The sequence below is a fragment of the Mus caroli genome, chromosome 11, assembly GCF_900094665.2.
Source record: "Mus caroli chromosome 11, CAROLI_EIJ_v1.1, whole genome shotgun sequence".
Taxonomy (NCBI): domain Eukaryota; kingdom Metazoa; phylum Chordata; class Mammalia; order Rodentia; family Muridae; genus Mus; species Mus caroli.
The window spans coordinates 96,278,249-96,290,389 of record NC_034580.1 but is presented as its reverse complement, the minus strand read 5'-3'; the positions used below and the strand labels follow the sequence as shown (position 1 = coordinate 96,290,389).

At 53.5% G+C, this 12,141-nt stretch overlaps 2 protein-coding genes across 2 annotated transcripts in view; one reads left to right on the top strand and one right to left on the bottom strand.

Moving 5' to 3' along the window:
• Nucleotides 1-354: 354 nt before the first annotated feature.
• Fkbp10 (FKBP prolyl isomerase 10) lies at nucleotides 355-9,450 on the bottom strand. Its single transcript, XM_021177369.1, has 10 exons — nucleotides 9,118-9,450; nucleotides 4,635-4,780; nucleotides 4,100-4,289; nucleotides 3,841-3,986; nucleotides 3,347-3,536; nucleotides 3,092-3,237; nucleotides 2,362-2,554; nucleotides 1,962-2,104; nucleotides 1,591-1,754; nucleotides 355-1,292 (listed from the first exon to the last, which is right to left on the bottom strand). The coding sequence occupies exons 1-10, from the start codon at nucleotides 9,357-9,359 to the stop codon at nucleotides 1,107-1,109; spliced, it is 1,746 nt and encodes a 581-aa protein (XP_021033028.1). The 5' UTR covers nucleotides 9,360-9,450; the 3' UTR covers nucleotides 355-1,106.
• A 989-nt stretch (nucleotides 9,451-10,439) lies between these two features.
• The window catches only part of P3h4 (prolyl 3-hydroxylase family member 4 (non-enzymatic)), a 6,235-nt gene continuing 4,533 nt past the window's right edge, over nucleotides 10,440-12,141 (top strand). The window contains 3 exon segments of the mRNA XM_021178274.2: nucleotides 10,440-10,934; nucleotides 11,034-11,186; nucleotides 11,336-11,618. Coding sequence (XP_021033933.1) covers nucleotides 10,455-10,934; nucleotides 11,034-11,186; nucleotides 11,336-11,618 — 916 coding nt within the window. The 5' untranslated portion in view covers nucleotides 10,440-10,454.

Below are 12,141 nucleotides of genomic sequence, written 5' to 3'. Positions count from 1 at the left end.
AAAAAAAAAAAAAGAAACCCTAAAAGATAAAGGTAAGAGAGCCCATACTGCTCTTCAGGAGGGCCACGTTCAGTTCCCAGCACACACATGGCAGATAACAATTGGCTCTAACTCCGGTCTCAGGGCATCTGATAGACCCTTTTGTGGATTCTGTGGTTGCCAGGCACACATGTAGTACAAAAGACATACATGCAGGCAAAACATCCATCTATCCATCTATGCACACATACAAACACACTAAAAAAATTTAAAAAAAAATAAAAGAGAGATTGTCAGGGACATCGGAACTCAGCCACCAGTCCCACACACATACAGGCATACAATACAAGCACCAAAAAGAAAACCAAACATCTGTCCACTTCTTGAGGTCTTCAGTTTAACCTTTTATTGACACAAAGGAGAAAGAACTGGATCAGTTTAGCCTTTGAGTCCACGATCCTGCCCACCTTCCTCCCCTCAGATTAGCACCAAGTGCAGGTTTTCGAAACCCTTGAGTCTGCGCAGGCTTTCCTCTTACACAACCTTTCATTTTAGAGGAAACTTTTTAAGATGAAAGACCTGACCCCGGTGGCTTGGGAGGAGATGAGTGAGAAGGGTGGGTGGGCAGCTGGAGCCACCAGTTCCTGAGGAGCAGGCAGAGCTGAGGCAGGAGAATGCCCAGATTCATGCCCCTGCAGAGCTGCCATGACAGAGGGGGCGGGGACAGGGAGATGGGACAGGACAGTACAAATAAAGGGCACATTTGGGAAAGTGAAGGACCAAGAAGCTCACCCTTGCCGTGCCTTAGTGACGTGGGTGGGAGGATGGGTGTGTGGGGTCGGCGATGGCCCTAGCCAAACCTCAGGGCCTCCTCCCTGAATTGGCTCTATCACAAGAACCTTAAGGAAGAGGCTTAGGGTTGGAAGAGAAAAATACAGATGTCTGTGCTGAGGACTGAAAGCCATGGCCCATGCGTGGGACGACCACAGTAGTCTCCACTGATATCCAGTGACTCCCAGAGTTATTCCCCCTGAGGGGTCGGGGGCTGTTAGCAGGCCAGCTCCATGCCCACTGGCCCCCCAGCCGAGGGGCCTTTGTGTCTGAGGTCAGGCCTGACACTCTGGCCCTCAGAGCTCCTCATGGACCCGCTCCTGGTCCTCATCTGACTTCAGCTTGAGCTCCTCAGCTGTGATCTTGCCATCCTGGTTCCGGTCCTGGTTCTGAAACATGTCACTGATGGTTTTGTCTGGGTCTTGCCCAGGCATGAGGCGTCCTTTGCCTTCGTTCACTTGAGCCTTGATGAAGGAAGAAAACTGGGGGAGGGGAGAGCAGAGGAGGACGAGGCGGTGAGGCTCATGATCCACAGCTGTGGATGGCCTTGGGAAGGGGCCCCAGGTGCTGGCCCACATTGTTCCCACCCCCACCCCACCCCCAGCCTGGTACCCAGAGGATTTGGGTCTGAGATGGAGGGTGGGAGGAGGAGGACAGGCTGCATGCACAGTGTGCAGGAGGGAATGCATGGAACTCAGCAGAGGGGAGCAAGGTAGGCAGCCAGAGGGCAATGCGCATGCTGGCTTCTGGGTTGGGGTTGTGACTGAGTTCCTGACCCACCTCTTCTGGGGGCACCTCTCCATCTTTATTGAGATCCATGTCTTCAAAAAGGCTAGTGGAAGGATCCTGGTACCACACAAACAGGTAGCCTGTGGGCAGGCCATCCTCTCGGGATACCAGCTCCACCTCAAATAGCAGCACAGCACTGCCAGGGACACCCCGGGCTGGAGAGATGGAGGGCAAAGAGAACAGAATTCCAGTGAGGTTTGAAGCTGAGCCTTGACGCAGGTCTCCGCTTTCTCTTATGGAAGGGGCACGGGGTGTTTAACCATCCTAAAAGTTTCCCTGGTCCCACCCACCAGTGGCCAAGGCCTGAGATGGATGGGGCAAACCATGGGAATAGACTTAGAATCTGGGTCTCTGTCTCTCACCTCCATTCTCCCCGTGGGCCAGGTGTGGGGGCACAATGAGCTGCCTCCTCTCTCCTACACACATGCCCTGCAGGCCCCTGTCCAGACCTTCGATCACTTTGTTGGCTCCGAGGGTGATCTCTTGAGGGGCCTCATAGTCGTGGCTGTGGGGAGAGTGGATTCCCAGCAACAAGGGTGACTGAAGGCTTGTCTCTTTCAATATATCATTCTAGAATGGCAGTTCTCACTTCCTCCAGCTTTACACCCCCATTTCTCTGCATTTCACACCCGTGGCTCCCCGAGGCTCAGTGACATGGGAAGTAAGAGACTGTGAGACCCAGAGAGAGGAGAAGGAGCCTGGCAAGCTCACCCACACCTAAACCCACCATCAGCCCAGCCCTGGCCCTGCCCAAGAACCCACGATGAGAAGAGCCTGGTGCCGTCCATCAGAGAACAGTTGTAGTGGTAGCGAATGAAGTCCCCGATTTTGGATGTCTCATTGCAGTTCTCAGGAGGCCGGGACAGCGTCTTGATTTCCACGGGGTCCGCAGGGTTGTGGAAGTCGATGACGTGCACATCGAAGATGAGCACAGCCGAGCCAGGGATCTTGTCTCCTGAGGCCAGATGGGGCACAGTTAGCTGAGGGCTCTGGGTGGGGGCTTCTCACTATCTCCATGGGGCCCAGGCTGGATACCTCCTCCCAATCTCAAGAAACCATGCAAGGTCAGATGGCATGTTCCAGAATGAGTGCTTCCCGCTACCTACATCTTCCTGTTGAAGGAATGGGACAAGGAACAGGAAAACCCTTTTCCACCCAACACCTTGCAGGCTACCAGTAACACCCTGCCATGAGTGATGTGCAGTGCATTAGTGAAGAGCCAGAGGCTCCCAAAATCTGTAATACAGACCTCTTTGCTCAGTGGTGCTAGACTCTTTGTCCTTAACTATTCTGTCTCCAAACTCAGGCTTGCTGTCCTTGTTCACTATTGGGGGTTGGGGCCTACCTTGGAGGTACAGCATACAGAGTCTCCCTGGTAGGGATCCAATGGGTGACCAAGTTTAAGCTTCACATGTTTGGGCAACAAGAGGGACAGCAATCTCAGGGGTACACTTCAGAGGAGCAGAAGGGTGGCCTGGGGACCAAATCCTACCTGTCCCATTCTCCCCGTAGGCAAGGTGAGGGGGCACAGTAATCCTCCTTCGCTCCCCTATGCATGCGCCTTGCAGCCCCTGGTCCATCCCAGGGATGATGTAACCCTGCCCGACATAGGTATTGTAGGTGTGGTTTCGGGAGTAGCTGTAAGACAGGGGAAAGGGTGGGGAGGGGGTCAAAGGTGCCCCACCCCTTCCAGGCAGTTCAGAGTGCTCCTCAGTCTCCACCCTCCCACCTCAGGACACCCCCTGACCTGGAATCAAAGAGGGTACCATCCATCAAAGAGCCATTGTAGTGGTAACGCATGAAGTCCCCCGCCACAGCTCGCCGGACACAGCCCTGGGGCAGCTCCAGCGTCTCCAGCTGGACCGTGTCCTTCGGGTTGTGGACATCCAGCAGCAGGACATAGAAGACCAGGGAGGCCTGCGGGGGTATCACAGTCCCTGGGGGAAGGCACAGGGCTTGAACCATACACGTGGGGAGCAAGCCCAGGCACAGCAAGGTGCCTCATGCAAAAGGACCAACTCTGTGGCCTATTCTCCTCCTTTGGGTTGCCCTCAGAGCCGTCGCCAACCTGTCACCAACCCGTACTGAGCCTCTATGTGAATCAGAATAAAGCCGTCCTGTCTAGGGAGGGGAATTTCATCTCTGCTTGCCTCCCTGGCTGGCTGGCTGCCCTTCGACAGTATACAACCTGAACACTTCCATGTGGATCCTGGCTTTTCCTCTTCCAGAGGAGTCCCTTACCATAGCCTTTCTCCCCATAAGCCAGGAAGGGAGGGATAATGATCTTCCTTTTCTCTCCAGGGCACATGCCCAGCAGCCCCTGGTCCATGCCTTTGATCAGCCAACCAGAGCCGATGTAGGTGTCATAAGTGCCTCCCCTACTGTAGCTGCAGAGAAAAAGGCAGAGATCCTGTGGTTAGAGGCCAGAGAGGCAGGGCACACCAGGGCTCCCTTCTCTTGCTCCCAGTCCCCAGCCCTTAGGACGGCCCCTAGCTTCTACCTGCTGTCAAAGGCAGTGCCATCCAGCAGAGTGCCATTGTAGTGATAGCGCACAAAGTCACTGTTCTGCACCATTCGGGGGCAGTAGGGAGGGCGCAGGAGGATAGTTGACTGCACCGTGTCTGCCTTGTTCCACACGTCCAGCAGGACCACGTCAAAATAGAGGGTGGCATCAGGGGGGATGAGGCCCGCTGTGGGGAAGCAGCAGAGGTTGGGTTTACACAAGTCCGAAGCCCAGCTGGAGGTCCCCATACCACTACTTAGATGTGGGACTCCTACTCTATCTGCTGTACCTCTGGCTCCAGCTACCCTCTCTCCTAACCAAGCGGTGACTCCTGTACCTCTGCACAGGACTCTGTATCCATCCAACTTTTCTCATTTCAGAGCGAACTGACGGCCACAGCTCCCACCAATCAGATGGTGAACAGTATGACCTTGGCCTAGTCACTCAGAACCTTTGAGCTTCAGCATCTTGTCTATCCCTGCCTCCTGCCCCCATGCTCACACACCTTATACCTGTCCCCTGGCCTCCTTACCCACACCGATGCTGCCGTAGCCCAGGTGGGGAGGCACAATGAGGCGGCGGCGCTCGTTGACACACATGCCCATGAGACCCCGGTCCATGCCGGTGATGAGGCGGCCTACGCCCACAATGATGGCCACCAGGGTGCTACGGTCATAGCTGGGGGAGGAAACAGGACAGATGAGCATGCATGCATTCACCCAATGCCTGGCTACTCAGTCTCATACACACATAGGACACGATGCGGACACACACATTCCTAACTTTCTCTTTTTTTTTCCTCCAACTCTCTTGTCTGGGATAGCCCTTATGCCCCTCTTAAGATAACAGGCTGAGCTGGGTGTGGTGGCGCACGCCTTTAATCCCAGCACTTGGGAGGCAGAGGCAGGCGGATTTCTGAGTTCGAGGCCAGCCTGGTCTACAAAGTGAGTGCCAGGACAGCCAGGGCTACACAGAGAAACCCTGTCTCGAAAAAACCAAAAAAAAAAAAAAAAAAAAAAAAAAAAAAAAAAAAAAAGATAACAGGCTGGCTGGGTATGGTAGCTCACACTTTTAATCCCAGCACCCTGGTGGCAGAGGTGGGTAGATCTCTGTGAGTTTGTGACCAGTCTGGTCTAAATAGGGAGTTGCAGAGTTACATAGAGAAACCCTGTCTAAATATATACATATTAATAGTAACATTAATATTAATAATAGGCTATTAGGAGAAGGAAGTCCCAGAGGAGGCCAGGAACATTTACTCCCCAGCAAGAGGGTGGAGTGGAGCAGACAGAACTGTGTGCTACCTATTGCTACTTCTGATAGCATAGCTTGGGGGCAAATGAGTATTCATTGAGAACTTACTGTATGTGAAATTAAGCTCTTGGCACTTTGCATTCATCATTTCACTGAATTTTTCTCCCCGTGGGGTGGGTATTGTGATTTTCAGGTTTTTTTTCCCTTTTGTTTATTCTGATACTGGAAAGAGAATCTAGGGTCTCCCATATATGCCAGGCCAGGCCCAGGCTGCTGAACTCAACTCCAGCTGTTCTGTTTGGCTTTGCGGACTCATCACACCACCTCAGGTCTCGAGGAGCTCTGTTTCTCCTTCTGAGCATCCTTTCTCCAAGGAAGCAGAAGTGGGCGGGCCCTGGAGAGGCAGAGAACAGCCTTCCTCTGAAGAAAGCCCATTCTAAACTTACCCTGGCTTTTGTCTGTTTTCACAAGTCAAGAGAGAGTTCTTTTCTTTAAAGGAAAGAGAGATGTGTATATGTGCGTATGTCTGTGAGTGTGTGCACACCTGTGTGTGCACCCATATGTGCATTCGGAGGCACCCAAAGGGCACTGGATGTCCTCATCCGTCACTCTATGGCTCATCGTTGGAGGCAGGTTATCTCCTTGACTCAGTGTGCACAGGATGCCCAGGTTCTCATGATTGTACACAGCAAGTGCCCTTAACCATTACACTATCGCTCCAGTCACCCCCATCCCTGCTCTTGGAGTCAGGTGTCATTTGTAGTACTAGCTGTCCTGGAACTTTCTATGTAGCCAAGGATGACCCTAAATTTAGGTTCTTCCTGCCTCTGCCTCCTGGGTGCTGGGATTACAGCTGGGATGCTGGAACTACACTTCCAGCCCCAAGAATGGGATATTAATCCTTTTAAAAAGATGTATGTAGGGTTGGAAAGATGGCTCAGCGGTTAAGAACACTGACTGTTCTTCCTAAGGTCCTGAGTTCAAATCCCAGCAACCATATGGTGGCACACAACCATCTGTAATAAGATCTGACTCTCTCTTCTGGTGTGTCTGAAAACAGCTATAGTGTGCTTATATATAATAATAATTAAATCTTTGGGCCGGAGTGAGCAGGGCTAGAATGAGTAGGGCCGACCGGAGTGAGCAGAGGTCCTGAATTCAATTCCCAGCAACCACATGATGGCTCACAACCATCTGTACAGCTACAATGTACTCATATACATAAAATAAATAAATATTTTTAAAATATGTATGTGTGAGTATGTATGTATGTATGTACATGAGTGTTTTTTTTTTTTTTGGTTTTTCGAGACAGGGTTTCTCTGTGTAGCCCTGGCTGTCCTGGCACTCACTTTGTAGACCAGGCTGGCCTCGAACTCAGAAATCCGCCTGCCTCTGCCTCCCGAGTGCTGGGATTAAAGGCGTGCGCCACCACGCCCGGCTGAGTGTTTTGTCTGTATGTCTCTGCACCATGTGCATGCCATGTCTGGTGCCTAAGAAGGGCAGAAGAGGGAGTCAGATCCCCTGGAACTGGAGTTACAGATTGTTACAAGCCACCATAAGAGTTTTCAGAACAAAAACCAGGTCCTCTGCAAGAACAAGTGGTGAGCCATCTCTCCAAGGCTGGGAGATTCTATTTTGGTTGAAGATATCCAAGGACTAAAAAACTTTTCCAGTTTCAACATTTAGAAACTGTGCCCAAGACAGGCTTAAGAAGTCCCCACCAGGGAAGATACCCCCAGCTCCCATCCCACTATTGCTGGAAGGCTGAGCATGGTGGTACACGCCTTTAATCTTTGTTTGTTTGTTTGTTTGTTTGTTGTTTTTTGCTTTTTTCGAGACAGGGTTTCTCTGTGTAGCCCTGGCTGTCCTGGAACTCACTTTGTAGACCAGGCTGGCTTCAAACTCAGAAATCCACCTGCCTCTGCCTCCCGAGTACTGGGATTAAAGGCGTGTGCCACCACACCCAGTCCACGCCTTTTATTTTAGCTTGGGGGACAGGTATGCCAATCTTTGTAAACTGGGACCAGCCTGTTCTACATAGTGATTCTCAGGGCAGCCAGGGCTGCATAGTGAGATCCTGTCTCAAACAGGGAGGCTGGAGGATGCCTCAGAGTTTAGAGCACTTGTCACACTGGCAGAATATGTGAGTTCAAGTCACGGCACCGACATCCATCCAGCCACAGCCATCCAGCCCTCTTCTGACTTCCTCCAACATGAGGCATGCCCCCAGCGTGCATACCTACATTTCAGCAAAAGATTCATAGACATAAGATAAATCTCTTACTGGGCTGTGCTCCCAGCTCTCTTCCTCATCTTGCCCACAGGGCAGGCTTTATGTCTGGTCTATTTCCTTTACAGCGCTATATAAAAGCCAATGGTACCAGATGGTGGTAGTGCACACCTTTAATCCCAGCACTTAGGGGCAGAGGCAAGTGGATCTTCGTGAGTTTGAGGTCAGCATGAGTTTCTTAACAGTCAGGGCTACACAGAGAAACCTTGTCATGATCTACTCCCCCACCCCCTTAACAAAACAAAACAAAAAAACAATGCTGAGCACAAAGTTTCTATGAGTTAAACACCATCAGACTTATGGTTCTGCCAGAGTCTACGACAATTATGTCCTGAACCCACTGGAGGCCTGGAGGCTCTGTGGAAGCCACTGTCATTCATTGTCACCATTCAAACCTGAGGATGTGGGTAGTGTTCCCATCCCATGTTTCAGACAAGGGAAGTTAAGACTCCTCCTCTGTCACAGCCCGAATTTAAACCCAGGGCCTTACAAAGATGGAGAAGGTATTCTTAACCACGGTACCAAAAAATCTCCCTCCAGAGTCATGACCACTAATTGCCTGTGGGCTGAGCTGTCTATTTCAGAGAGGAGAGTGAAAGGCAACTCTTCTTTGTGGTGTAGAGTTCCAAGTGTGATAGGGCCTGAAGTATACCTTATAGCCTGGAAAGAGGCTACCACACAGCTCTGATCTGTCCCCCCAAAACCAACGGCTGTCTGTCTGGCCAACCAAGGTCCTGGATCAGAATGGAAGATGCTGATCCCGTCAAGCCAAGGCTGGCATTGGAGCCTGGTGTTGGCTGCTGAAGCTAAAATGGAGGAACTGAGTTCCCAGAGGCTTGGAGAAGGAGGCACTAAGAGTTCCCAGGATGGCATGTCAGACTTTGTGACACGTGGACAGTTTGGTCACGGCATCAGCTATGGTCTACCCCCAAATTATAATGTCCACTCTGCTTAAGACCCTCCCTAGCTGCTCTAGGGCCCTACACCCTCAAGGAAAGGTTATTTCTCCAGTCTCCAACCACAAGGGCATAGAAAACTGGAGATAGAAATAGACAGGGAGCCAGAGTGTGTGCAAAGGGAGGTGGCACCAGGCCGACCATCCATCCACTCACCTCAGGGTTTACGTGTAGTAGGCACAGTCTCTTTGCCCTCTAAGACTGCGTGCCAGGGTATGTTTTTAAACACAGGGTATGTCTGTGTTTAAGTTATGGTAAGTATATGTGGCACTTCACCTGAGCATCAAATATTCCAGGGGGGTTAGGAGGGGGACGTGGGCGGGGTCAGGAATCTTTTAGGAGTTGAAAATTTGGTATTGAAGATAGGAGGCATCCTTTGAGGTGCTCTCCCCAGGATGCTGTTTGTAGCAAAGGATTATGAAAGAACTACAGGAATGCAAATCTTAGAAGGGGCAACATTCTCTGGAAGCTCAGAAAAGTGGTGCTGAGTCCCGGAGTGCCCAAGCTCTTACCTGGAGTCAAACTTTTTCCCGTCTTCGAAAGTGCCATTGTAGTGGTAACGCACAAAATCCCCCATCTGCACTTCTCGGGGACAGGCCCGAGGGATGTGGTATCTCTCGATGACCACATCTTCCAAGGGGGCTCCGGCCGGGCTGGCACGACCCAATCCCCTCTCCGAGGTCTGTAGAAGCAGCAGCAACGGCAGTATGCGGAGCCCGTGGAGGGTGTGGCTGGAGGACCCCACAAGGAACATGGTGCCCAGACCAGGGACGCCTGCAGTGAGAGCGGACGCCAGCCGCCAGCCTCCTTCCCCCTCCTCTCAGAGCTGACTCCCCCCCCTTCCTGTCCTCTCTCCCCACCCCGCCCTGGCGGGTCCACGTGGAATGGGGGCTGGAGAGAATGAGCTGGCCGGGCAGGGTGATATTTTATGGTGAACTAGGAGGTGGGGGCCAGGTTGAGAGTCTCTGGAGTCCAAGGAATTTGCCATAAAGATCTCTGAGTCTCCCTCCCCCCAAACTCCATCCGGGACTGAGACCCGGGGCCTGGCCCAGAGGGAGGTTCGGGAAAGATGAGAAGTTGGAGTGGACTTCCAAAATGAAAAAGTTTTTTCCAGAGTCTCTGGGTCCTAAAGCCTGTTGGAGGAATCTCTAGCTTTTCCTGGCACCCCAAATCTAGGCCCCTTCTGGTGGCAGGTGAGGCTGTAATCTGAAGGCTATTTCAGTTCTACACACACACACACACACACACACACCCGCCCCAACTCTCCTCCCGCGAAAGGTTGGAGGAAAGGGGGGTTAGGGAGAATGTTCTCTAGGTGAAAGGCTGTTTTGTCCTGCAAAAGCCTGGCTGCACTAAAGACACAGGAATCTTGCTCCGGCGGGAGGCTGATGGTGTCATTGCGCGTAACACGAGGTGTGTTCCCCCTCGACGCCAGCGCGGGTGTTTACCGGGCCACCTAGGGGATGCAAAGGGGACTCGAGGAGAAAAAGACCAGATTATGTGGCTTCGTCCACTTTGCGTAGGCAAAGTGGACAGAGGTGGCACTTGTGGGGGGGGGGGGGACACTGCTGGTGGGGAGGGGCTTTCTGGGCGTGAGACGTAGCCCCACCCACCCGTGTCTGACAGGGAGGGCCAGTAGTGGTGTAAGCATTGCTAGTGGTCGAGGGCCAGCCCACGTAGCGGACTTGAGCGTCAACTGACGGTCCTAAAGAGGCACCCCAGCCTCCCGGCTCTAGCCTGGGGCCCGGCGCTAAGACCCAGCAGGAGCTCCGGGGGTGGGGTGGGGGTGGGCTGGGCTGGAGCCCGACGGTCGCGGGCTGCTCCGTAAGCCTCCGGGCGCGGCGCGGGCATGGCTCGCGGGGCGTGGGGGCTGCTGTGGCTGCTGCTGGGCAGCGCCGGGGCCCAGTACGAGAAATACAGCTTCCGAGGATTCCCTCCGGAGGACCTGATGCCACTGGCCACGGCCTACGGCCACGCTCTGGAGCAGTACGAAGTCGAGAGCTGGCGCGAGAGCGCGCGCTACCTGGAGGCGGCGCTGCGGCTGCACCGGCTGCTGCGCGACAGCGAGGCCTTCTGCCACGCCAACTGCAGTGGCCCCGCCACCTCGCAGCCTCAGCCCGCGTCCGGCCCGGACGGCGACCACGACGGCGATGGCGAGGACTGGGCTCGCGAGCTGCGGCTCTTCGGCCACGTCCTGGAGCGCGCCGCCTGCCTGCGGCGCTGCAAGAGGACGCTGCCCGCCTTCCAAGTCCCTTACCCGCCGCGGCAGCTGCTGCGCGACTTCCAGAGCCGCCTGCCCTATCAGTACCTGCACTACGCGCACTTCAAGGTGGGCGCGGCCGGGGCCGCCGTCGAGTTTCCCTAGAACGTGAGGCCCCGCGGTGCGTCCGAGGCCCCCCACTGACCCACTCCCCACGCTCCTCACCAGGCGAACCGACTGGAGAAGGCGGTGGCTGCGGCCTACACCTTCCTCCAGAGGAACCCCAAGCACGAGCTGACCGCCAAGTATCTCAGCTACTACAGGGGGATGCTGGATATTGGAGATGAGTCCCTCACCGACCTGGAGGCCCAGCCCTACGAGGTGTGGAGAGAGTGGGAGGGATGGCTAGCCTTGGTGCGCCTTCCTACAACCTCTTCACCCAACACACACACACACACACACACACACACACACACACACGTTATGAGCCTTCGGGTTCCCTTGACTCCCCCCGCCATGCTCCTCTCCAGGCTGTGTTCCTCCGGGCTGTGAAGCTTTACAACAGCGGGGACTTTCGCAGCAGCACAGAAGACATGGAGCGGGCCCTGGCTGAGTATATGACGGTCTTTGCTCGGTGTCTAGCTGGCTGTGAGGGAGCCCATGAGCAGGTAGACTTCAAGGACTTCTACCCAGCCATAGCAGGTATCTACCATTCAGACCACTGTGGGGTATCCCTCACCCACAGTGCCCTGGCTTCCCAGGCCTTCTAAGGCCTCTTAATGCATGGCTATGTCCCGGGACAGCATTCAGCAGGTTTAGCAAAGTGCTCCGAAGCTACACACGAGTCAGGCCTTTTCTGTCTCCAGTCTGATGAGAGAAATGCTGGTATACATAGCAAATTCTGGGTCAGCTATATAGAGAAAGAGATTGCCTCAAAAAAACAAAACAAAACAAAACAAAAACAAAAACAAAAACAAAAGAACCGGGCATGGTGGCACACACCTTTAATCCCAGCACTCAGGAGGCAGAGGCAGACTGATCTCTTGTGAGTCCAATGCCAGCCTGGTCTACAGAGTGAGTTCCTGGGCCACTAAAGCTTTATAGACCTTGTCTCGAACAACAACGAAGTTGAGGAATTGACTCCAGGCAGGTGTGTGCAGAAAGCAGTGCTGGGTGGAGGAACCACAGCTAGTCTTTGGATCTGTAACCACAAGGCCCTTCAAAGGAGGTAGCGGTGAGGCAGAAAGAACTATTATCAGGACACCCCATCTATTCTCCCAGAACTCTCTCTCTCTCTCTCTCTCTCTCTCTCTCTCTCTCTCTCTCTCTCTCTCTC

Coding starts and splice junctions, on each gene's coding strand:
- Fkbp10 (XM_021177369.1), bottom strand. CDS start 9,359: ATGTTCCTTGTGGGGTCCTCCAGCCACACCCTCCACGGGCTCCGCATA. Junction 3,238..3,346: donor GGTACCCTCTTTGATTCCAG/GTCAGGGGGTGT, acceptor CCTGTCTTACAG/CTACTCCCGAAACCACACCT. Junction 1,755..1,961: donor GGCCCACGGGGAGAATGGAG/GTGAGAGACAGA, acceptor CCATCTCTCCAG/CCCGGGGTGTCCCTGGCAGT.